The 27,304-nt window shown below is 42.0% G+C and overlaps 1 protein-coding gene across 1 annotated transcript; it reads right to left on the bottom strand.

Annotated features, from left to right (window-relative positions):
• Window positions 1-1,023: 1,023 nt before the first annotated feature.
• Window positions 1,024-27,304, bottom strand: LOC115774345 (kinesin-like protein KIF26A). Its single transcript, XM_030721565.1, has 15 exons — window positions 27,203-27,304; window positions 26,646-26,999; window positions 23,995-24,453; window positions 21,417-21,538; window positions 21,126-21,297; window positions 15,851-16,060; window positions 15,334-15,427; window positions 12,311-12,582; window positions 11,421-11,598; window positions 11,074-11,212; window positions 10,721-10,880; window positions 7,444-10,570; window positions 6,207-6,376; window positions 4,731-4,881; window positions 1,024-3,134 (listed from the first exon to the last, which is right to left on the bottom strand). Exons 1-15 carry the CDS (start codon window positions 27,260-27,262, stop codon window positions 2,935-2,937), a joined length of 5,868 nt encoding a protein of 1,955 aa, XP_030577425.1. The 5' UTR covers window positions 27,263-27,304; the 3' UTR covers window positions 1,024-2,934.

The raw sequence follows: 27,304 nt of genomic DNA, 5'->3' as shown, positions 1-27,304 counted from the left end.
TGAAGAAAATAGTCCAAAAAAAACAAAAACACGGCATTGCTTTTTCTATTTACTCTTTTACTATATACTTCTATGTTTATATCCAGCAGTGAAGCCGTGTTGTTTTTGTGGGTTAAGGCAACTGTCATTTTAGGAGAAGAATGCAGCCAGTCGTGCATGCATCAGTAAATACAGAGTAAATGGTTATTGTCCTGTGGTGACATTTGAATTTGTGGCTTTTGTCTGTGGTGGCCGTGGCCATCCCAAACTCCCCCTTTGGGATCAGCCACAAAATTCCAGTATCTATGAGGTGTATTTTAAATGTAGCTTAAATGGACTTTTAGCTTTCTTTACCAGAAGGCTTTAAAATTCAAACTTCTCAGAGGCAGAAAAGCAGAAAAACCTCATTTTCCCCCTAAATGTGCAAATGAACCAAAGTGATGCTGTTCTCACCACATCATCTTAAAATAGTGCAGTAATTGTTTAAACTGGCTCAGGATCAGTTTGTATTTCCAGCGGCTAAACTGTTTCCAAATATGGAGAAATGTCTAGAAAAAATTAAATTAAAATAAATGCATTATTCAGTTTTAAATGATCCATGGACATTCAGCAGGCTCACACACAAGAAGTGCGTGCGTGTGTGTGTGTGTGTGTGTGTGTGTGTGTGTGTGTGTGTGTGTGTGTGTATACTCCCCCCACTTTTTCTTCCTTAATGATGCTGATCTTATAATACCCCCACAGGGCTGAACTCTGCCTGCTATCATTACCTTTTTATTTGACAGCTTTAGAAACCCGTCCCGTTGACAATGTCATACTGCAACACAACATTGCAGGAGAACTCTCACTTTATCATTCTCTAACACTCACACAAGTACAAAAGCATGCACACGTGCATAAAAATAGGCTCTTGTGAGCAGAAATGACAGGAGCACAGATGTGACGGCAGCGGGAGCAGGAACAGTATAGCACTTTTAATTTTTGCTAATCAAAGGATGCACAGTCTCCACACACAGAAACGTGACTGAGTGCTGTGCTCATGTATTCACAGTGACAACAACAACATGCGGATTAATAAGATTCACAACAACCAACATCCAGTGTGAGTGTGTGTGTGTGTGAGATTCTTTACTGTCTGTTTAAACACATCGATCCAGGTGGACATCCCGGCATCATGGCTCGGAGCCACGGGGCTCCTCAGACTTAATGACGTTATTCCTTTAAAGTAATTACTCCACCATTACAGTCAGTAGAATCTGCATTCTTTTATTCTACTCCCAATCATTTACTAATGTGTTTTACAGTCACTGTATTGATCACAGACAGCCTCAACTCAGACAAACAATTACTTTTCTGTTAGCGTAACTTTCACAAACTTGAGCAGTATCAGTTCTATGATTGTTCCCCCTTACAGTTCAGCCTCTGCCCACAGTTCATTAAGATCCCTGTTGAATGGTTACCTTTTACTTATGGCAGCTTTCTTCTTTACATTAGTTACAAAGAAGTAAATACACAACATTTGTAGTTTTAGCACCAAAATCTATTTACAAAATGGCTTCATCTGTGGCATAGTATTCCCTTTTTGTGACAGCTGCACTGCCTTCAGCTCAAAGTTTGACTAATCACTCCTTTACTCAGAGACAGCTGGAAGCTTTGCTACAAAGTACAAACTCCTGTTTGAATAATGCAAAGTACATTGTGTTGGCTGATTAGATGGTTGATTTGACCAATAAATCAATAAAAATAGCAAAACACTTGAAACTTAAAGTACATGACTATCACATTGAATTGCATTACAGTTGTTTTGCTCTGTTTGTCACTGAATGACAGTATTGTATTGAAGATGTTGAGGTATTGTAAATATTTGCATCAAACGGGATAGCTGTGGCTCAGGAGGTAGAGTGGATCGTCCACTAATCGGAAGCTTGGTGGTTGGATCCTTGACTCTGCATGTCAAAGTGAGTGATAATGAAAGTACAACTGGAATAAAGCACTGTGTTAAAGTGGCATGTAGTGTAAAAACACTTTAAGCAGGAGTAGAAAAGCACTATATGGATAGTCCTTTAACCAAATGTCCTTATTAATTGCTTAACAGAGTGCAAAGGTGCTTTATTTTGAACAGTAATTGCCTCTTGAGCCGTGCTGCACAGATGTGTAGAGGGTAGTTGTATCCAACTGTTTACCCTAAAGGCTTTCCAGAGAACCAGGGTCTAATTCCTCTTTTCCACCTTTGCAGAGCCTTTTCTGCCTTGATTCCTTTAGAGAACCTGCACACATTTCGAAAGGTTTGAGTACCAGTTATTGTGCGGCGTTATTAGCAGAAGTTGGGGTCATTTCTATGGGACTATAATCAAGTCAGACACAGTCTTTGGGCTACATCTGCCAATCATTGTTCAATTTCTTGTGGTAGCCCCTCCCATAGCGTTTGACCTCAATGGTTCCCAACACTGGGCCCAGCAGTTTTGTGGTGCAAGCTTTTTAGCACCGACACTCTTTTTCTGTTAGTGGAAAAGGAGTCTAAGAACCAGTGTCTCTTTGTAAATCACCATACAGCAAAAATGTTGATTTATTTTTTTTTTTATATATTTGGCAGATTCCTTTAGCTACACTAAAATATCTATTTAGCATTAGATGCTGCACTGAGCTGAACTGATGGCTTTAAATATACTGCTAAAAAGGGGCATAAATACACTTCTTTATTGGTTATTTAAAGGAGTGCAATTAATGTCTAATACCAGAAAAACATTAAGCAAAGGGCCAGAGGAATTCCCATCAGAGGACCAGAGGCAATGTGGTATTTCAAAACATAAGGTGATTATGTTATGATGTCACCTTACACACCCCTGTGCAGAAATAATTTCATTGTAGAGATAACTTCAGTGATAATGAACCAAGTCTACATAATCTAAAGAAAGAGATAAGCCAAGTCTTACTTCCTGCTATATTTCAGTAAGTAAGTCAGTATCCTTTCATGGCTCTGTGATCTGGCATTTTTCGCCGTCTCTTCTTACGCCGTCTCCTGGTGGTACCGTCGAAGCAGGTAACCATCATGACATTGGCCTTGCAGAGGCTGACCCTGCGCTCCAGCCGTGCCGTCACCAACTCAAGAGCCTCCAGATGCTCCAGGGAGTCCACCTCGAACGTCTGCCATAGGTCGACTGGGGAAGGACACAAAGTGACACCTTATTATTATGTATTACTGTATGGGGCAAAAAAGATGGGTGAATCTAAAATTTGAGGTAAAAGTACACAGAATACAGATTTCTTAATTCAAAAAACTTGCATATGATGGTCTAACAGCCTCTTCTTATTTAACACCAATGTTCTGTGTTAAAAGTAGAATATAAAATAGCAAATACTGGTGAGGGTAATGCTAATGATGTTAATGAAGAGCCAAGATGCTGCTCCTGTAATAGCAGGATGCAGCCTCCTGCACATGACAAGCTCATTATTTGCTTATTCACTGAAGTGAGAGCTTAAACGATTCATCATTTAACTAATTAATCTGCGCAAGATTGCTCATGTTTTAATCATTTGAGTCACCTTTCAAGCAAAATTACCCACATCACCTAGTTACAGAATTATGCATCTAAATTTATTTTATGGTATGCTTGCTGTAGAAAATATGGTATGCAAAAATGTTACAACAGGTACTACAAAAAAATATGTACATGCAGTATATGCTCAGAATCTGTGTGCAAATCGGCACAAGCCAAAGACACACAAGAATATCCTGCACAATTATCTTGCACTGTTGTATGTACTGTAGCCTATCTCCTGTAGCTTGTAAAATGGTTGAGAAGTTACTGTATACACTGTGTACCTGTGTATCAGTATATTGACAGCAAACGATGCCAAATACACACTGCATAGCTAAGTTTGAGCTAGCCCGCTAACTGGCCCAGGTGGTTATTACTGTAGGAACACAGACTGTATATAAAAGATGGCTGTGCCTTAAACCTGTATTAATTTTCATGGCCAGCAGGGATGACTCCTGTGCTTGCATATATATTATACACGCTCATAACTTCTGGTTTCAAAAAGCTAAAGTGAATGTAGCTAAAATGCTCAACTTTAGGTTCACAACAGGACTTCATTGACTAATGGATGAATGATGATGGGTCTGTTTGTCTCTTTTACACAGTCTGTGTGTAGACAGCAAAGTTTAGATACCTAACATTGTGACTAGCCAGTTACCTTTAGCATGCTTGCTCATTAATGCTGTCACTAGCAAAGTACTATGTGAAGTTATGTATTTTTGGTTTTATATTTTTTATCGATGATGGTGATTAGTGGACTCCATTTCTAAGCTACTGCTAGCTATTGTTACTCATTGCTGTCACTGGAAGTGGAAGAGAGACATTAATGTAAGGCACTCAAAAGCATGGAACAGCATTGCAGTTTGCACAGCGGTCTCAAACTCCCAGCCCACGAGCCGCTTCCAGCCCTTTAAGGGTCCTTTAAGTTACTTTTTTGACATTTCGCTTTCCCCTCCAATTAAGAGGAGTTAGCAAAATGTCACAAAAGTAACTTAAAGGGCCAAATTGTCTTATATTTTTGACATCAAATAGTAGTAGGGGACGGGGCCGGAAGTGGCCCGTGGGCTGGGAGTTTGAGACCGCTGCTGTGTATAATGTTGAATCTAGAAGAAGGTCTAATTTTTTTTCATTAACGATATTAGCACTAAAAAGTTCCTAATACATGATAGAAAAGTTGCATAAAATTTGTTTTTTTTTTTAAATAATTCCACTGACACTCTTGGTTCCACTTGGCGGGCTCCAGCATGAGGCTGCATTTGGCTAGCTCCAGCTCTCTCCTCAGGTTGTTGTATTTGGCTCGCACTCCGGAGATCCTCTGCTGGCGGTGCTCCAAAAACTTCAGCTTGGCACTGAAGCATGTGGGCCCCTGAAAGCACAAACACAAACTTTTCAGTACTTTTACTCATTTAAAGATTTTATTCAGATTCACGCAGAACATAAAAATTAATAAAAGCTTTAAACCAAAACTGAAATCACTTATTTACTCCTCTCATTGAAACAATAAGGGCTGCAATACAGCATTTGAGTACTTCATAGGTTTGAATGAAGACCAGCAAATACCTTCTCTTAATTGGCAGAGGTCAATAAACACCATGTGTAAAAATCCATATGTACAATTTTTAAGATCTGGTGTTATCTTTTACCTACATTGTGTTCTGTTTGTTCTACTTCTTTGTTCTTTGCTGCAGCATTGACCCAATTTACCCCATGTGGTCATTAAAATTGTATCAAAGTTGCCGTGCCTGAGACTGGTGGAGGCAGGGAATCGTCTCATGGGGCCAGACCTCTCGTTATGGGACATTACGTCACCACATGCACCACATGGACCCTGTTTTGCTTTCAGACGCATTTTCACTGTAAATGCCAGGCGGAGTCTTTTATTCAAGGTTTACACAGTGAGCTTATTAAGCTTCTTCTACCTATATGGAAAAGAATTTAAAAAATATTCCCTCCAATGGGAAATGTTTTATCTAATCAGACATGTACGTCTCATGCTACGATTTACTCATGAGTAACTCATATTTTTTTCTCATATATGCTCATTTGATTCATATTACAGAAGAAAAAAAAGGTGCCACATCTGTTGTAAATCACATGAGAAAACAAAGTCTTAAGTGACATACAATAAATATAAAACACAACAGTATTTTCCTTATGGATAATTAATTATCTCAAAGATATGAACACCTCGCAGCTGCTCGGTACAACCACAGGCATAAATTGTGATTTGCTCAATGACTCACTAAAGATAACTTCTAAATTTTGAGACATAATTTTCAGGAGTTACTTTATAGCTCCAAATGCTGGAGGCGCCTCACTATTAAGCTGATACCATAGCTGAGGTTGCATGCCTCACAATATCTGTTGCGTTTCTCAAATCTCTGCAACTAAGATGGCAATCTTGACATATTTCAAAAATATGCACTTTTCCAATTTATTATATCAATAAATGGGGTAAAACTAAGATATTATATGGCAGCCATAACATTTGTTATTTTAGCCCATGGCAAATAGAATTGTTACTTACCATTGCTAATGCATCTAAATGAGCTCTATGTTACAAAAATGTCAGGATCCTGGGGTTTTTTTGATGGCTGTTCCCACTCGTTGCCAGTAGAGGTTGATAAAGGTCATACTGTTTTTATGTAGTGCCCTTTAACCTCCAAAAACAAATCAAAATAAACCCAGCACCTGTTTGCCAGCACCTGCTCTTTCCTGCATCCTCTGCACATTGTCGATCTCATAAACCTTGATCTCGTAGGCCTCTGGGATTCCCTGATCCATGCAGCGAGACCGCAGTCCGCTAGCCGAGCGCCTCAGGGTCAGAGGTGGATCATGGGAAACACGGCGCTGCTGAGTACCTGGAGCCGAGAGAACCAACATGTTCTTTTTCTTCTTAAACACGCTGAAGCACTTACTTTTTTTTTAAAAAAAAGGGGTATTCATAACATTTACTGCAGTACTATATGTTAGTTGGCTCATGCCTATTCTTAATTTAAGTGTTTAGGATTAAATAGTACCACAAAGAAGTCGCAGTGAGCCACACATTTACAATATCACTCATGGATCTACACACAAGGCAGCTACAGCTGGAAATTATTCATGAGCTGCCACATTAGGTTCATGTCCATATGTGGCCTTCAGTGCCTGCACCATGTTCCCTCCTGGAAAAACAGTTTGCCTGAGGCCAATTGCAGCTTGCAGAGCTACCAAAAGTCAAGACTCTCTCTGAATTGAGTTAGTCTGCCAGTCCAGGGAAAGATAGTGTGCGGTTTATATTTTCAAACTGTGGATTTTAATTACAGAGAGAGGGACATGCGAGGAGAAACTTAGCACACACAGAACTGGTAGTAAACAATTAACAGTCGGGTTATTTTAGGGGACTACTGTAAATTCGGCAAAAGCTTTCAGTCCTGTTTTCTTTATTGTTCACAATATTAACCATGTTTCCAACATAACTTTGTTAGAGCACATAATTCAGTTAGCAAGTACTGCTAGCATGCACACGCCCATCTGTATAATTTACTGTATCAACCGAGCGCGCTTCATTTTCTGTGTTTCTGCTTCCATCAGTACAGTAAGTGCCCTCACTGGGTTCATGTATTAATGATGTTACGTCCTACACAATCTGGCTTTTAATGCCAGCAAGGAAACTGGGTCTGACTGCATTCTACAGATGAGTCATCTCTAATTAATATCACATTAATATGTTATGTGGTCAGATTATGAACCAAAAATTTTATGATGAAGCTAGTGTTCATGTTAAAATAGTGGTGTTAATGGTTTGCAAGGTGTGTATTTTGTCTGGAGAATTCTGTCGGGAATTTATGCTAACATTATGATGTAAACACAATGAACTTAATAATCTTTCCAGAAAAGAAAATTATTTAATTCCATCCAAAAAACAGGTAAGTCCAGGTGTTTTTACCTGTGCTACTTCTTCTCCGAGATGATCGGCTGCTGCGAGCCACACTGAGGAGGGAGGCGCTCCTGTCGCTGACAGAATCTCTGTTTGAGGTGCTGCTGCCCGTGGCCTCACTGTCCCTTACCATGCTGTCATAGCCACTGCTCACCAAACTGTTCCTGTTAGAGAAATGCAGGGATGTCTTCCCCATAGCTGGTGGTAGATCGCCACTCAACACACTGGTTGTGTCACTTGCATGCCCACTCAGGTGGTCAGGCATGCGGGGAGCTGTCAGTTGACTGTACGGGGAAGGCAGTGAGGTCATTTGGTCTGATCCTCCTATAGTGGGACTGAGGGCCCTGTCCTTAAGGAGGTCTGAGAGACGACCATTGACAAATCCCTGGATGGCAGATTTTGTAGATGAGCATGTGGAGCTCTGGCTTGGAGTCCGGCTGATAGAGTGATAAGACCGTGGAGGGGAAGAGGAAAAAAAGGAGGATGTCCGTTCATAGCTAACTGTTTTACTGTCTGGAGAAAGACTGGCACTATGATTGATGGAGTCCTGCAGGTTTTTGTGGGAGGCGTTGAGGTTCTTAATGCTAGGGGCCGACGATCGACGGACTTTGGGGCTAGATATCTTAAGTTTTCCAACAGCAGAGAGCTTGGAATGGATATGTCTAGAAGACTGAGTCACAGGGTTTTCAGAAGGGAAAAAGTGAAGGTTCTGTTCAGACCGAGGATTTTTCCTTGGGCTCCTGCTGGCTCTCGGAAAGGTACAGTCTCCCTCAAAATTTCCTTTATAAGCAGACTTACAAGCCCCTTCGATACTTCCCTTGGAGCTCCCCTTAGAGCTCATAGAAGTGTTGCTACTGCCTCTTTCTAGCATTGGAAAGTCCTTTGGGATCCGCCCAAGAGAATTAGTCCTTCTAGACAGCTGCTGCAGTTTGGCACTGAAAAGTCTGCCACTTTCCTCGGTGGGTGACTTCGGCCTGCCGCTTGTATTATCACGTTTCACTGTTGAAGCTGATTTCTCAAACAAAGACCCAATACCTCTTCTTAAAGTACTACTAGAATCCTGTTTGAACTCGGTTCCATATCTTTGAGGAGAGGAGATATGGAGGTTATGGTGAGTAGGGGAGTGTTGTCTTACCTTCCTCCTCTCTAGAGTTACCCTTGGGCTACAGGGAGTGGATGATGTCAGCCCCCTCGAGTCTCCAAGGTAATCATCTTGGTGTTTGGCAGTTTGCCAGCCTCGAGGTAAGCTGCCTGATGAATAGGAGGAAAGGGTGGTTTCTTGGCAACCAGGTGACACACCAGTTCTCTTGGGGGTATCTCTGCATGCGATTTCTGCCACCTCTGAAACCATTGCGTTGTTAGAGGAATAAACATGCCCACATTCTCTGGGGTAAATTTTGTCTGCATTTCTCTTTTCACACATTTTGTTTTCTGAAGGTTTATTACAAAACCCCAAATCTTCTAAGACCATTGGCTCATAGGACATTTGGCTACAAGATGAATAACATGCCTTTTCAGACTTTTTGACATGTTTCTCAGAAGCTAAAGGCGCACAATTCTTCTGAAGAACCTCCCTATCATCTGAACAACTGACTTTATTTCTTTTGGTCAATGAGTCTGACTTGACTCCTGCAAAGGTTTTATGAGGACTTTCACTGTCTTTGGCACCATCCAAGTCACAGTCTACATCTGTATTAATCAACATGGGGTTTATGAATGAAGGCAACACCCTTTTTTCCCTTCTGAATTGATACTGGGACTTTTCAGTCCCACCCCCTGTGGCCACAGGCTGAACAGCAGAGCTTTCAGGTGCGTCAGAAGAACCTGGAGCTGCAGATTCCTCGCTGACATTGCTGATTATCTGGATTGGTTGGGAACTGGCAGGGTCTTGAGCATGTGCCTGTGACTGTGCTGCATCTCTGATACAAATTATATTTCCACCTGTCCTCGCGCTATCATACGCTCCACTGATGGTCACCTCCTCCACCATAGAGAAAACAAGCTCATCTTGACCTTTTAGGTCCAGTGGCTGTTGAACAGTCACAGTGATAGTGGCTTTCATTTCCTTTACATCCTCTCTGGGGTGGCTGTTTAAGACATCTCCAAGTATAACACTTTTAGCCAAGGAGTGTGAAGAGGGACAAGTAGAGGAAGGAGATATGGGAGAGCTTTTGCCAACTGGTGAGGTCCTTTTATCTGTTTTGAACCAATCAGCAGTTTCAGCACTTTCATGTTTTTCTGAAGGCTGAAGTGCAAGAGAACTGGTAACTGCCTTGACCTTAGCATCCACATCAAAGCCCTTGGTAGAGAGCTTATTACCTGACTTAAGAGTTCCAGTGTTAGAAGGCTCAGACCGGCAGATCAAGTTTAGGCCAAGAGTTTGATTCAACAGTTCCTCGCTGGAACTGGTTGCACTACACTCTTCACAGTCATACAGACCCGAATCCTCTCTCTGAAAACTGTCTCCAGGGGAGGCACCATCTGTTTGCTTTTCTCCAGCAGTGGTCTGACTGCAACTCAACCCCTTATTCAGCAGCGTCTGTGGTGTTCTAGTATCTGATTGTTTTAGTGTTTCCTTCTGGAGCTGCGACTTGATTGCGGCATTATTTAAAGAAGCACCTTTTAAAGAAGATTTGAGCACATCCATTGTCATGTCACTCCCATCAATACAACCCAAACGTTCTTGAAGCTGAGCAAACGTGTCACATTTAAGACAGTCCCTCTCTGGCTGCTTCCTCTCTGCTTTCAGAACTTCGGTTTGCCCTAGAAGAGTTGCTTCTGTCTTCTTTTCTACTTGCAGCTGAGGAATTCTCAGAAGCTCTTGGAGGAGAGCAGTAAACTCCGGGTCATCCAAGTCAGCCTTGTTAGGATGCAAAGATGGTATGATGGGTACAAACTCAGGCTGTACCTGCCTTGGGGCTGCTCTGGGGTGGACTGAGCCATCTGAGTCTATCTGGATGACTGTGTCACAAGACTGGTCACTACTAGAGCGTTCATCTAGCTCACCACGCAGGCGAAAAGGACGGATGTCAACGTCTACCTCATCAGTGGAGTGGAACGCCCGCAGGGAAAAGGATTGCAGCCCTCTTTTTTCTCTAGTCGAACTCCTCCCACATGGAGAACATGAGGTAGACTGCTGTTGGATGAATGTGGATCATGCTATTAGAACCAATATTAGATGCGTCTTTTTAAATCCAAAGCAACGCTCAACAATTTTTGGGGTGCTAGAGAAATAGTCACAAGATTAGACTGGTAAAAAGAAAAAAAATGCTGATTTTTACAGTACCTTTGTCCTCTTTTGTGTCCTGCGAATACGAGAAGCAAGCTGGATGGTAGAGAAGGTCTCTTGAAGGTGTGCCAAAGAATCAGTGATTTGAGCAATCACTGTAGTGTGGCAGTTTGTGCGACCCAAGGACTCTTGAAGGAGCATGGTCAACTTACCACTCCTGTGCAGAAACAGTGCAACTGTTATATAGTTATAATTGTAGGTTTTTGACCGCTATAAAGAGGTTTACAGGCAAAAATGTGATTGCATTAAAAAATAACAGTAAGTCCTTGAGCAAACTGTCAAAATATACAGTTACCTCCATTGTACTGCAAAATGTTTGCACTGGTAACATTTTTTAGTTAAATTCTTACTTGTTTGGGGTGGCTTTATGTCCACTTAGAAGAGACAGGACAATAGGGCCCAGTTCAGAATGAGGGGGTTTATTTTTGTTGATACCCCTCATACCACTACACACATCTATCATGGTCAACTTGGTGGGGCTGCGTGACCCTAAGGATTGAAATTATACAGCTGAGCTTAATGAAGGATAATTGAAAAAGCATTACATGTTTTCAGATATGCAAATAAAGAACATATGAATCAGAACGTATCCTGAATCCTGATCTGAATTTTACAAGCAGTAAGTTTTGAGCTAACTGTGGAAACTACTTAACTGGGAACTACTAAATTCACTGGGAACTGAATATTTCATTCCAACCTTTTCCAATGGTGCTGCTTTCTGTACGTGGAGGCTGGACATGAAGAGTGAAGAACATTATGGAGCTGTCACACAGGTATGTAATAAAGTCACTGTGCCGACGTGCTGCAGTGGCCGCATCCAAGAGGGAAGCAGCCCGCTCGGCAGTGGGGGCCTTCACCCGGTTGTGGTTGCGTAGCTGGAAGGAGAGAAGAAGCTAATATAAAATCTTGTCTTATTTTACTTTTTTTTTTTAATAAAAATCAGGATGCCATGCCCACTCTAATGACATGCTGGCTTGCATTTGATAAACAGCAGTGTGAGGGAGGAGAGTGCTGCAGAGCCATAATCCAATCAGATATAATCTGCTGTGGAGCGTAATAGGTTTCACTCCCAGCACCATTATTGTTTCCAACACAGTGTGGACCATTATCCAAACTGCCTAAATAAAGATTAATAAAAAATTCATTTTATCACATCTAGAGGGCACACATGAAGTCTAGCTTACAGGCATCACAGACAACAAATCAAACTAATCTAGTTGACATAAATGTGGATATACTTGTTGTTTTAAAACAAACTAAAGGGAGACTTGTTTTTGGTTTTTATTCTTAAATGGAGTTTTTGATGTACTGCTGGAAACACAAATATGTCACCTATCAGCAGTAAAAAGTATAATCTTAGCTCCTTGTTTACTCTGGGTTAGCGTGTTTGTGTTTACAAAGATTTATTACACTTTATAATCATGCACATGACAATAACTCAACAGCTTTGATGCTGATTATGCTCATCAGGAAACCCACTACAAATGTGGGTCACTGGGCCACTGTGTGCCAAGGCAGAGGTAAAAGAGACACAGTGGAAGAAATTTAACACTCCCCTTTTCCTAATAGAAAAAAATTTCCTTCTACCTGAATTCCATAGACTGGGTCCTCTTGGAGTCTAATATGGGCTTTCGGGCTGTCCTGGATACTGCCTAATGAGGGAACAACTTCCCCCAGCAGATCCCTCAGCGTATCCTCCTCTCCACAGCACAGCTCAACAGCAGACACTGATACAGTGAGATCAGTCCACGTCCTCTCTCTGCGGCGCTCGATGGCGCTGTACAGCCAGGAGATGGCATAAGGAATCAGCCCAAGCTTCCCGATGTTCTCACCACTCCCCACCATGCTGGACCAGGACCCTGAGGTGGACGAGAGCACATAAATGTACCCATGCTCCATATACGGTCATGTGAAAAATAAAGTTTTCACAGTTTTCTTATGAAAAATTAAGTACACCCCATGATTCAATAGCAATGTACAGGGGTTGGACAATGAAACTGAAACACCTGTCATTTTAGTTCGGGAGGTTTCATGGCTAAATTGGACCAGCCTGGTGGCCAATCTTCATTAATTGCACATTGCACCAGTAAGAGCAGAGTGTGAAGGTTCAGTTAGCAGGGTAAGAGCACAGTTTTGCTCAAAATATTGCAACGCACATAACATTATGGGTGACATACCAGAGTTCAAAAGAGGGCAAATTGTTGGTGCACGTCTTGCTGGCGCATCTGTGACCAAGACAGCAAGTCTTTGTGATGTATCAAGAGCCACAGTATCCAGGGTAATGTCAGCATACCACCAAGAAGGATGAACCACATCCAACAGGATTAACTGTGGACGCAAGAGGAAGCTGTCTGAAAGGGATGTTCGGGTGCTAACCTGGATTGTATCCAAAAAACATAAAACCACGGCTGCCCAAATCACAGCAGAATTAAATGTGCACCTCAACTCTCCTGTTTCCACCAAAACTGTCCGTTGGGAGCTCCACAGGGTCAATATACACGGCCGGGTTGCTATAGCCAAACCTTTGGTCACTCGTGCCAATGCCAAACGTCAGTTTCAATGGTGCAAGGAGCGCAAATCTTGTGCTATGGACAATGTGAAACATGTATTGTTCTCTGATGAGTCCTTCTTTACTGTTTTCCCCACATCCGGGAGAGTTACGGTGTGGAGAAGCCCCAAAGAAGCGTACCACCCAGACTGTTGCATGCCCAGAGGGAAGCATGGGGGTGGATCAGTGATGGTTTGGGCTGCCATATCATGGCATTCCCTTGGCCCAATACTTGTGCTAGATGGGTGCGTCACTGCCAAGGACTACCGAACCATTCTGGAGGACCATGTGCATCCAATGGTTCAAACATTGTATCCTGAAGGTGGTGCCGTGTATCAGGATGACAATGCACCAATACACACAGCAAGACTGGTGACAGATTGGTTTGACGAACATGAAAGTGAAGTTGAACATCTCCCATGGCCTGCACAGTCACCAGATCTAATTATTATTGAGACACTTTGGGGTGTTTTGGAGGAGCGAGTCAGGAAACGTTTTCCTCCACCAGCATCATGTCGTGACCTGGCCACTATCCTGCAAGAAGAATGGCTTAAAATCCCTCTGACCACTGTGCAGGACTTGTATATGTCATTCCCAAGACGAACTGATGCTGTATTGGCCGCAAAAGGAGGCCCTACACCATACTAATAAATTATTGTGGTCTAAAATCAGGTGTTTCAGTTTCATTGTCCAACCCCTGTATATATAATATATAATAGTGATGATGTCACAGGGTTTGCCTCATCCTTCTTCTGTGAGAAGAAAGAGTGAGATTTGGGCCTCTGGCTTCACCATGTGTTCTAGCAAATACAATGGGCCATGGTCACAGATGAGGGTGTGGGCTCTAAATAGTACACAGTAAAGATGAAACTGTGGAACATCCACCTGTTAATATTCAAATATGGCAGGGGAGAAAACGTGGCTGAAAACACCACGTCACAGAGCATAAGTTTGTTTGCAGCTCTTTCCAGGCATAAAGTGACAGAAGTGCATAAAAAATGAACATTTCATATCAGTAATGAAACAAATATACAAGAAACTGTTTGTTTTTTTTTCACACAAATGCAATATAGATAATCACAAATATGTAGAGCAGTCTACAAATAGAGATAATTGCGGAAAAGCACTGGTACAAACAAAACACATAATACATAATCTCACAAGAATGCGCAAATAAATGTTTTTATGGACCAGTGCCATATTCTATATTCTAGTGCACTTTTGCCCCACATTACTCTTGAGTTATGGGCCTGTTTTACCCTCTCTCGTCTTATCCAAACTCTAATTGAATGAGGATAAGAGAATTGGTTTACTCCAATTAAAGGCGGAGCGGTCTGCCGTTATTCAGGGAGAATAGTATTCTGTGGAGGAGATTGATATCCCCCTGGCTGTGGGCCACATGTAGTCTGTACCGGCAACTAATTCAATCAGATTTACGGAGAGTGGCGTCATGTGAAAAATCAGGTCCAAGGAGACCCTGTCCTTACCCCGTGTCCGTGTGTGTGTGTGTGTGTGTGTGTGTGTGTGTGTGTGTGTGTGTGTGTGTGTGTGTGTGTGTGTGTGTGTGTGTGCTAAAATCTATTAAACCTCTTCACTGCTAAGTGCAGGGTTCCATCTCTCTAATAGCACCATATCACAGTCCACTTTGTTTACAGTCCCTTCCAAGCTCAGCGCTTCAGCAAAATAAAGTGAAACATTTGCCTGAAACGTCAAACAATGGGAAGCTTTTACAAACACATATGTTGTGTAACTGATGAACAGGCTTTTATTTATAAAGTAACAGGTGAAAGATGAATGGCTTAAGGGAAAGCATTTTTTAAAAAAAGGAGCAGAAAAGAGAGAAATGGACTCGGAGAGGAAACAAAAACTACCAGGAGGCTGGAGATCTGTATCGAGAGGACAGAGAGAGAAAATGGAGACAGGGACTTTAAGTGATAGAGAAAGGCTAAAAGATAGCAATGGGATAGAGGAGGAGGAGGTGGGGGTGGGGTGGATGATAAAAGCATCCCACTCCCATCTTGAGATTTTAACCCATGGCCTCTCACAACGACCGATTACTCACCCACATCAGCGCAGCCCAAGCCCAGAACACAGGCATCGCTGCCGCTGAGCACACAGCGGATGACATCAGCCAGGACGCCTGCACACACCTCAGCCTGGTCGGAGAGAACAAAAGACAGCAAGCATCTTATGATTCATCTCCACGCTGAAAAAGTGCACCCAATACAGAGGAACTGAAGCAGAAGGGGGGATGCGTACTGATTCCCTTGGGCTCAGATACTGTAAGCAGAGCTTGAAGAAAGTTGAATGTAATTGATGGGCTGTGTAATTGTGGTGGCTATCCAGGGTCTATCAGTTTTCAGGTCATCAGACAGAGAGAGGGAACAAACTGTGGTGTGTTGTATAAAGAAGGGAAAATTTATGCACTGAATAAACATAATGATGCCAACTAATGCTGCACAATCCAGTATGTGCCACTGTAAAATAATTAAGACCGATCACTGCAGAAAATAGAAGCATCACTACAGAAAATAGAAACAACCGAAGCCATATTTAAATGCTTTGCAGCAGAACCAGACCTGGCTTGACTCCTGAGGATACGCAGTATCAAAGTTGAAGGTCTTCAGATGACTTTTGCCATCCCTGCCTAGTGTCATTGTAGCACGTGGTTGGCTTTTGGTGACTGGCTCCACTATGGTTATTCTCTTCTTGGATGGGTCAATCCGGAGAACAGGTGGTTGGCCTTGGCTCTGTGACAGCGTTGGGCTCACCCTCAGCACGACTTTAACCTGTACACCAAAGGAAATGGAAAGAGAGCTGTGATAAAATGTAGGTACAGAATAGAAGAAAATATCTGTTGGTCACCTATTTGGTCCAATTTGATGAAAAAATAACAATTAGAACAATTGCCATGAGACTGCCAAGAAGATGAGTTAAAGCTCAAATTATTAATTGGATTTTTTTTTTTTTTTTTTTACCAAAACATTGGAATTTCTATTGGCTTCAGCTGTACTTTATGTTTGCTGTGTAAACTGGAAGCCTGGCAAATTATGAAATGCTAGTAGAGGGGTGAACATACCCGCTAGCATGTTGGCCAACACGTTCTCTCTCCCAGCTCATCACATACTGGTGCTTGGCCAGGAAAGCCTTCTCATCAAATTTTAAAGCAGGGGGTACACCGGATTATTTCCCAACACACAGGTACTCCTTTAAGCCTGATTTTCTGATGTTCATGGTACAGGTTCAATATATAATTTTGTCCAGCAAGAATAAAAAGAAACCAACATAAGTCTCCATTAGGAGACAGACTGGGGACAGATATCAAAATCCAACATCCTCAAAGCAAAGCAAAGCAAAATTTGGAGTCCCACACTTTAACACTTATAGTTTACTTTCATTTTTTACTTTTCCTATTCTCTCACACAAATCTGCATGTCTGCAAAAATCACGTATTAGGCTAAAATTCAAGGCAAACTTTTCCCATCTGCAACAACCTCTTCGCCATTTCCTTATAATGACACTAGTTACGTGTCACAAAATAATGGCATCAGACAAAAATCTTTATATGGTCTTATTGCATCTCATTGTGTCAATATCAGATGTTGAGGGACTTTATGGACATACAGTCATGGAACCACCCATCAGGTTCGAAAATATGTGCTTAAGAGCCTACCCACAGTTGATGCACATCTGCAAGCCACTATGAAACCCACCTCCAAGTCCAAGTGTCCAAATGGAAATAAGCTTCTTTTGCATATAGTGATACATCCCTCCATCCATCCTCCATAGTGCCAAATCCCAATGACAGTGCCTCAATGCATTTTATATTGTAAGGTAAAGACCCTACAATAATACAGAGAAAACTCCAACTATCAGATGACCCCCTGTGAGCAAGCATTTGGTGACAGTGGGAAGAAAAAACTCCCTTTTAACAGGAAGAAACCTCCAGCAGAACCATGCTCAGGGAGGGGCAGCCATAAGCTACCTTCACCTGCATGGTTTAATACATGGTTTAATGGTTTTAGACATGGCTTAATATCCATCCATTTTTTCTGCTTATCCAGTTCAGGGTTGCAGCTTCTTTCCTCATGACAGTTGGGACAGAGACAGAGACAGACTCTGTCTCTAACAGCTAACACAGAGAACAACCATTCCTACTCACCTACAGCCAATTTAGGATTACCAATTAACCTAACAAGCATGTTTTGAATTGTGATAAAAAGCCAGGTTACCCAGGGAGGCCTGGGTAAGGGCTTTTTTTGCTATGAGGTAACAGTGCTAACCACAGTGTCACCATGGCATAATACTGTAGGCAAGTTGTAAATTATCTGTTTATGTCCTTTTCAAAATTTAATGCTTGAAACACATAATAATGGCATCTGTGTATTTTGTAAAGACAAATCTGTTGCTACTGTCCAGTCTAACTAGGCTAAAATGGTAAATGCTAGTATAATGCTAGCATGTGAACACAACCAGCCAATGGTAGTTGGTACAGAATGAGATATTAATCTAAATGCCATTGAGGAATAATGAATAGTGCTATTTGTTGTGTGTATATAGAGCCTGTAGAGCCTTTAGGAATTAGTCAAACACCTTTATTAGAAAACTCCATAACTTATTAAATGCATAAAGCAAGTAGGTACTCTGCTGTACATGTATGTAAGCTAGCTGATTTATGAAACCTTCATCAGAGTCCTTGCTTCCCAAAATCTGAGAACACCATGTACAGTGAGAAAACTCTGTGGTGTCTGTTCTATTTATGCATTTGTTTTTTAAATGCTTTTTGAAAATTTTATTCATTTTTTGTTTATATAGCACAAAATCCCAACAAACAGTCGCCTCAAGGTGCTTTATATTGTAAGGTAAAGACCCTACAATAATTACAGAGAAAACCCAACAGTCAAAACGACCCCCTATGGGCAAGCACTTGGCGACAGTGGGAAGGAAAAACTCCCTTTTAACAGGAAGAACTTTATGTTATTCAAGCTTACCTTAGCTACACAGAGGTTTTTGACTCTGGAGTCTGACATCAAATACAACTGCTAAAGAGCACAGAAAAAGTCAGATTTGTGCTCTTTCAGCCCCTGCTGCTCAGCAACAGGCGGCTGAAATGCTATCTGAGCAAAACCTCAACTGGAAAAAAGAAAACCTCAGCGGAACCATTGTGAAAAATGTCGAAAAGGATTAGGGAAACTTCAGGATGGTGAAGTTAAAGGTGGTGTACTTTGTCTTCGTGCCTTACAGCCATCACCTGATTTGTCAGTACATAAAATATTAATGAAGTGACAGCCAAGAATAAAGTGTTGAATTGAAAGTTATAGTGCAGCAACTACACATACATCATACATCAGCTGCATGACGATGCATTCCTCCAGCTGTATTTCTGCATGTCATGACATTAATTCCTTAATGCACATCTCTGGATGTAGTCTGAGATTTAGCGGCTTTAGGGTCTTAAATTAAGTTATATCCTGATTTGACAGCCTGTTAACAAGGCCCACAGGTCTTGGTCTGTAGGAAAACAAGGCAGCCTATACTGAACAGTGTGCCCTATTAGGGTTTATAAGTCAATTATAAAATTGGCTTTCCAGAATTCAGGTCTGCAAGATTGCAAATAGACGTATGTTCTGACACCCAGTCGAATGCGGTTTTCCTGAAAATGCACAGGACTGCATTACACCATTATGAGATCATCCTTCATTGACTGAATTTGAAAACGTGAAAGCCATTTTCCATCTGCCACATGATAAGTTCCCAATGTCCCGTGAAGGATTTTTTTTTTTCCCTCCTCATAATTTTAATTTCTTAGGCAAGAAGTGGCTTCATAACTATATTGAACGTGTGTCAAACTCTATTTATGAGGGTTAAATTATTCAAGAGAACCATTTACAAGCAGAGAAAATCCTCCCCGGCTCCCACACGCATGCATATTCCTGCACGCCAAGCAAAGCAAAGCTGAGTGCTTGGGCAGGTGTGGCCGACGGTGGGGTCTATTTGAGCCCTTATCTGTAACTCTAGACTACACCCAAGAGTCCATCTATGAGACAAGGGGAGGGCACGCAGCCATATTGATCTCCCCCCAGTTTGTCTCCCAAAGGAGGTGAGGAGAAGGGCGGAGGGGAACAAGATGGAGACATTAGCACCACATTACAGTGTATCATGAAGGAGGAGTGATATAGGAGCTCCTCCAAATTGACTGATATCGCTTTACCCCACAACACGGATGGTCAAAACACTTCCAAGATGGTGTTTATGGGCTCTTCCTTCGATGATACGTCACCAGTCTGGGCTCATTCTCTGTATTTATACACTGCAACACAAAATACATTGTTTCCTGGTGGTGTCGTTAATTGTGGGACCTGTGTATATTTTCCTTTTTAAATAATGCATTCAGAATGTCTGTGTGTACTATAAAGCAGTCACTAGATAATGCACATTGTATGCAGGGGTGGGGCTGAGTGGCGGCTATGGGTTGATTTATTGTACTGCTTTAAATCCATAGTCTGATGTGCACTTTTGCAGAAAAGTAACTACATATCACAGCAAGACAGAGCAAAATGACTGTGATTGATTCCATTGTTAGTAATGTGCCATGTAAACACTGTATATTGACCAGCTCGGTGGTAATACCTCAGTCAAGCAAAAATCTTATTGACTGTATTTGGAGCATGCTAACAATGCTAATGAGATAGACATTCTTCTGCCAATGTGCAATCCACATATACATTCAGCATATGTTACACCTTGTCAGGGATGGACATGGTCAATAACAATACTCAGGTAGTCTGCAGTGTTTAAACAATGTTCAGTGTGCCAAGAAAATATTCCCCACACTTTTCTACCATCACCACCAGCCTGAAAGTGTGATACAAGGCAGGATGGATCCATGCTTTCATGTTATTTATGCCAAATTCTAACCCCAACATCCGAATGCGGCAGCAGAAATTGCGACTCATCAGACCAGGCCATGTTTTGCTGGTTCCTTGTGAATTGTAGCCTCAGTTTCCTGTTCTTAGCTAACAGGAGTGACATCCGGTGTGGTCTTCCGTTGCTGTGGCCCATCTGCTTCAAGGTTTGACATGTTGTGTGTTCAGAGATGCTCTTCTGCATACCCTGTTTGTAATGTGGGGTAATTTAAGTTACTGTTTCCTTCCTATTAACTCAAAGTAGTCTGGCCAATCTTCTGTGACCCCTGGCATCAGCAAGCCATTTTCATCCAGAGAACTGCCACTCACTGGATATTTCCTCTTTTTCTGATGATTCTCTGTAAACCCTGGAGATGGTAGTGTGGGAAAGTCCCAGTAGATCAGTATGCCCACCACTATGACCACCACACAACAAATGCTGAAGCTTTTTAGGGGGCCACTTACATACTAGAACAGCAGTTACATCTAGCAACTACTATTGTCAGCAGAACTTTAACTATATTGCTCCCACGTCTACTTGTTAACCATTAAATTCTAATTATCTTGTGAGCTTTCTCTTTAGCAGCAACTCTGGAAATGATTTAATCACTTGGGGGTTACATTTTTACATTTTTACATGAGACCAGTATATGCAAATTATAAGCGTAAGCAGCCAAAAAAATCTCTATTTAGCCTGCAGCAGTATGCCACCAAGAAAAAATAAATAAATACCCACCCCAATGAAAGTAATGGCCTCCAGCCTGGTGACTACCAAATTTTCTAATTGTACAGTTTGTTTTTTTCTTCATGACAGATTTTAAAGAGTGCCTAAATTATGTTCTCTCATCCAAGTATCATAATTGATGGGATTTCAAAGTAATTGTGCTTAATGCATTTGAGTGCACTACAGATCAATTTGCATGTTGATGTGCTAGAATTTGAAGTCCACCTTGCCAACATTGGGCGAATCCTTGATTCTAGTGGCAGCTTGCAGCAGGCAGGTGGGGACGGGTGGTGGGTTTTTCTGGATGATTTCCCTGAAGCAGGTGGAGAGTTGAGAGGGAGCTGGATCAGAAGCCTGGCCCTTCCTCCTCAGCGTCAGGCTGAGCTTCTCAGCTGCCCTACAGGGAAGAAGTGAGGGAGCGTGTCATTGCGCTGAAACTTCTGGTGTAGTCAGTACAGATCATTTTTAAACACTTCCAGTTTTAATATATATTAAATATAGTATATATTGGTTTACCTAGCCAGAAAGGACATAGCTGCAGTGTTGGCAATGGACACCACTCTAGATATGTGAGGGATCTTTGAGGTCGTCTGTACAGTCCCGGCCTCCCTGCAGCTCAAATAGGCATCATCTGTAGTCTGCCAGGGGAAAAAGCTCATTATAAAAATCCAAATCTGTAATTGCACTCCAGCACCCACTCCAAAAGGGGCTATTATCATGGGAATTACTCCAGAGAGGAACATGAGGTGGGCGTCTGTGTAAGTAGGGCACGCAGGCTGAGAGGAGCGCACTGGGTTAAACATATACCATTAGTCATATTACGGATGCTAGCTGCATTTGAAGTGTGAAGAATAGTTTGTGAAGCCTGCAGTGACTGCTGTCCGACTTCGAAACGTGATTCAGAGTGAACACACTGCCGCAGCCTCTCATACGCACAGACAAATAATCAGTCAAGGAGCCTTATGAGAAAATATTCCAATGCTCCAATGTGGGTGTTTAGGACTCATTCATAACTTCACAGTGTTTGTGTGTGTGCGTGCGGCATGACCTACTCAGCATGCAGCTCAACAGGAAGTCAGAGAGGCGCACTGCAGGCCTCTGAGCCAACATCTCAGCAATGTCTCAGCCTGTTCTTGAGTCCAGATAACAAAGTCAACTTATATTTTCATAGCATCCAGACATAAAGTGCCAATTAGTGCCAGAGGAAATCTGCGGTCATCATTGGGAATGAGGAAGCCAGAGATAATATGGATAATGCACACTTCCCCGCATGCTCCTCCTTTCTCCTTTTTGACTCACTTCTGCTGTCGTAACCTTTTTTTATAGCTTCACTTTCCCTCCATCTAATTTCTCATGCGGTCTTTTATGATGTCTTGTTTTCCTCCCTCCTTCCCTGGTGCCCTTCCTTTCCTTTAGCCTCCAATCTTGCATGCTTAATTTCCTTTTCTCCTCTTCCTCCATTTTCCCTCCACCCTTCGTCTCCTCTCCTCTCCTCACTCTTCATCCCACATTTTCACCTAAGCTGTAAAAACGCCTATCGATCCACTCTCAAACTGAACCCGTCTGACTAATTTCTTCCACAGTCGTGCACAGTACAGGAACACTTCATTTGAGGAGGACTTTGCGCTGTTATTGTCATATTTAATTAGACATGCATTTAAAATAACAGTTGTAAAAGACTCTCTGTAGACTCCTTTGGTCCAGCTGAGCACTCATTAGTGTTTGTTTCCTGTTCTCACACAGCACATAGTGATAACAGCAGCAGATGAACAGAAAACCTGTCATTTTTTTGAAACAATGACTCTTTGATTTCACACAAAAGCAGACTCCTCTTTTCTGCCTGGTGACTGTCAATTTTGACAACTCCAGCTAGCAGATTTTTATCAGCTAACTCAGGTAAATGCCATCTACAGCTGAGTCTAAATTTTTATGAGGACATTTTTTTTTTTTTTGGTGTATTTTTTACAAAGATCTTAAACAGATGCCTACATGCATGACATACCAAAAGACTGAAGCTAAGCTATACACCCCAGTTAGTGCATTGTTATCAACTGATGATCAAATATAAATGAAAATATTGCTGTTATTCTGCACTGTAGACCTTGTTAGTTATGATATTATGGGGATAATTATAGGGGTTAAGAATGTTTTTTTTTAAAAAAAACTTGCAGTGTCAACAAGATCACAATTTAATTTCTACCTAACATGTTTGGCTGCTTACAACTCCATGCTGCCCAAACGTCTTCCATTCACTAAGTATGCATTAAGAGTCTGGGTTTTTTTTTAATTCTATTAATCTGAACTAATTAAATATCTGCGTCTTGCACCTGCACAGGTTATGGATGCAACCTGCTAACCAAGCTTGCTAGTGTTAGCACTCCTTGTACAAATATGATAATTTCTGGGTATTTAAAAAAACACGCACACACGGTGGCATCTAAAGCATTAATATTGAGGCTCCAGAAACCAATTAGGTAACGTGATGCTGATTTTGTTCATCTTTTATATACAGTCTGTGTAGTGAAATAATACTCATGGATTGGTTTAGCAAACAGAAAATTGTGATGCTTATTGTGGTGCATATTATCTGTCAACCAGGCCAAGTATGGTCCCAGAATCTGCAATGAACTGCATTAAAGGATTTTTGGATTTTCCTTTGTGATTATCATGAGTATCATGAGTTAAACACGCAGCCAAGAACTGGATAATGAAAAGTTAGTTCTCGCTCATCTTGTACAGGTTCATCTATAATCTTTTTTCATTGGGGAAGGACAGGCTCAACCTTCTTCTTTCACAGTAATGCATATTTCACCAGCCGCGGTGTTTAATATGACCATCCGTTTATTGATCACAAGTGCTTTTTGACTGGCCAGCTCTTGTGACAAGGGTAAATCATGACCCAATTCCATTCCATTAGCAAAAGTACTTTGAAACAACACACTCAGCCATGGGATCGAAATAGGCTCTGAATAGACACAGTGAATCATTGGCTTGCTGACATGTGCACCCGTAAAGGCATGCATTATCCATATAGCTCATTAAGAGGAGATGTGTTATGTGTGATTTAATGCTAAGAAAAAGTCTTATGGGGTACCTGATGGTAAGGGTGGGTGGTGACACCATTAGCACTGGATGCAGATTTAGAAGCCACCAGCTGCTGCTGCTCTTCTACCCAGCGGCCCATATCAGGGTTGGGGAGCTTGGGCCCCCTTCGTCTGAGGGTTTGCGGGGTCCTCTGAGGCGTCCTGGGGCTTCGTGGGCTCTGAGGAGTGTTGCTTTGATGCAAAGCCGTAGCAGCCTCCCTTGAAGCCCTGTCTCCTTGCTTTGTTTCACTTTGTCCCAACAGTGAGCCAGTGCTGAGGCTGGCTTCAAAAGAAGGTTTGGCTAATGCCTGACCCCGGCTCAGAGCCACATGGATGGCCTCTTGCTTGAGCTGGATCAGGTTCGTGCCACAGGCTCCACACTCCCCCTGATCCCTTTCCCTGAAATCCGTGGTGGACCGACTGTGGACCCGCAGGTTGTCATGAAGAAATGCTGACAGGTCACTCAAGTCCTGTACAATTTGAGAACATGGCAGCAGAAGTTGTGTACATTACAGACAGGAAAACACCTTTGCTGTTCACACTTTTAAACTTCCATGTAACTGACCAACAAAATAAGATAAATAAGATCCAACATAATCGTCCAGTTAGGACACAATAATAATCTAATCTGCTCTGTTTGACACCTGGCTTGAGAACTGTATGAATAAACACTGAGCATATGAGAGTGGAGTCACTGTCTGTGCTGTAGTATTGATTAACACTATCTTTATGATGCTTAATAGAGCAGTGAAAAAACTGTATTTACTGCATCTTAGAGCTGGACGGAGCATGCCATAAATCTCAGTTCACTGCAAACTCTTGGAGAATAACGTGTCATCCTGGAAAAATTGTGAAATGGGCTTTTTGTTGGAAACGAAACAGGAGAAACAAGACAACGATGTTTGTGTGTCTTTTTCAACCAATATTAGCATTTTGCAGAACGTCATGGGGTTATTGTGTTATTGTAATAGACAGCTGTTGTCTGGATTGAATTTAAAAAATCAAATTTAATTTAGAAAAATCTGAGAGCAAAATGTTAGAAAAAGTAAAGTCATGCTACTTTTAAAAAAGGGATTTTGATGCCTGAGTTCCCGGTCTGGATCCATGGCTGTCAGATCTAACAAGAAGGAACCAAAAAAACCCTCATCTCGCTTTTCATCCTGACAAACACACTCTTGTGTCATGTACCAGCATCCAACACACACTATATCTCACTCCCTATCTGCTGCTTTTCAAACTCTGTCCATCCAACACACTGCAATGACCCACTTTCCCTCAGAGGAGTTCAACAGGAGCTCTCAGTTCTTACAAAAGTTCATTCAAAGTCTAAAAATGCTGAAACAGCTGCTACTAAATCCGCTTCTCCCATAAACAATATTAATTATGTCCTGACATATCAAAGAGGCAACGATAAGCAAAACTGAATTTCAGGTTAGGCAATGTCCATTTAGAACTGATGACAGGTGCAGTATATAAGGTGCTGCAGATGCAGCAGCTACATCTTATCCAGCCCGTCTAAAAAGATGATATTATACACCCATGATGCTACCGAGAACTTACACTTGGATCAATAAACCTGCAAGGAGCCAGAACTGGCTTATCAGATTTCTACTGATCATGTCTGTGGCCGCACGATGCCTCCCATCTTCCTCCTACTCGCACTGTGGTCTCTAAAAACATGACACGCCCCATCCCACTTAAGAGGACAAAAATAAATAGCCTTCCCTCAACAGAGAGGACTGTGGAGATGACACAGGGATGTCGCCATGAAATATTCATGGCCATTTAAAACCACCGGCGCAGGAATGTCACTGGTTTGCTTTGCCGATCGGAGTCCGGATGATGGATTTTGGTGGTGATGAATGTATAGATGTGCACGCTTCTAAAAGGCAGCACTGAAGGGCCCACATGAGCCTGAAAACACTTGTTAATCGTCTGCGCTGTAGACCTCAACGTGTGTCACCAGGGTCAGCGTGGTTGGCTAAATCTGGGCTTGTGTTGGGGCAGAAGCTGCGGATTATGCTTCTTTATGCCATAAATATCATAAAATGATTTTAGAAAATGCTTAGTAGAGTTTATCAGTCTGAGCTGAAATATTCACGTTGCTCATTTTGTCCCACCAGTATTCAAAATCTCATAGACTTTCATTAAAATATCATAAAAACACAATAAAATCCAGTAAATATTTAGTGGCAAGAGCCTTTATTTGTTTATTACTTTAGCTGAATATGTATGCATCTGTATTTACTGACTAACCAAGTGTGATTTTATATCAGGGCAGCCTATGCATTTCTGGATTGATCACAGTTTTTCAGGCATATGAATCACTATTCAGTCTCTTTAATTTATATTATTCATACTCACAACGGTTATTTGAGACAAAAGTCAAGTTTATGAATACTTCGCTAAACTGCACCACAAAGAGCTGCATAAAAAATATCCATGTGCCTTTTTTTTAATTCATGTATCAAATATACAGCAACCACCTGCTGATAAGCATCCACATGGTTTCATCTTTCAGTTCAGTCATGTGTCTGCTGAGTCCAAATACCATATCATTATTGTAACTACAGATTATATTTATATAGATTACTTCGAAAGCACACGGACACACTGCGTGCCACATGAGCCCGTTTCCCCTCAGAGCATCATTGTCACTGACCTTGCAGGAGAAGTGATGGTGAACAGCCAGGCTAAGCGCTTGTTTCTTCAGAGCAACAAGGGTCGCTGAGCACTTCTCGCAACGCGCAACTTTCCAGTCGGACCTCCCAAAGCCGGGATTCGGCGACATGGAGCCTCTGCATATAGTCCTAAAGGACATAGTAGTCCTGATGCGATCTCCTACGGATCCGGGGAGAGACTTGTAGGATGGGACATCGTCTCCTCTCTGGCACATATTCCGATTTGGGTCGCCTCTGGACCCTCCGGCACCCACAGGAGAGAGGCGCTCCGTGGGCTGGCGGTCTTTCCCTGCAGAAAAGCCGGTGGGCTCAAAGTGATGGTGCACTTCTGGGCTCTGAGAAACAAATCATGATAAATAGGATGTATGTGGGCTTTGGCGGGTGGGAAATTAGATATCAATCGACTTGGACTACAGTAACCACACCCAAATGTTCGGTTTTTTTCCAGCAGTGCAACAGTACTCTCAAGAAACTCTAAAGAACATGCACCCTGTTTTTCCCACAAATGGTAGCAAATTTTTCCCCAAATCTGACTTACCCAGAGCGCTCCTCTGATCGAGGCTGGAAACCTCTCTCCTCTTCCAGTCAGAGATGACATGACAACTTGTAAATATTTAAAAAGACATCCGAACAAAGGCGG

This window comes from Archocentrus centrarchus, chromosome 24 (assembly GCF_007364275.1).
Source record: "Archocentrus centrarchus isolate MPI-CPG fArcCen1 chromosome 24, fArcCen1, whole genome shotgun sequence".
Taxonomy (NCBI): Eukaryota; Metazoa; Chordata; class Actinopteri; order Cichliformes; family Cichlidae; genus Archocentrus; species Archocentrus centrarchus.
Note: the sequence above shows the minus strand (reverse complement) of the source record. Positions and strands in the feature narration are given on the sequence as shown.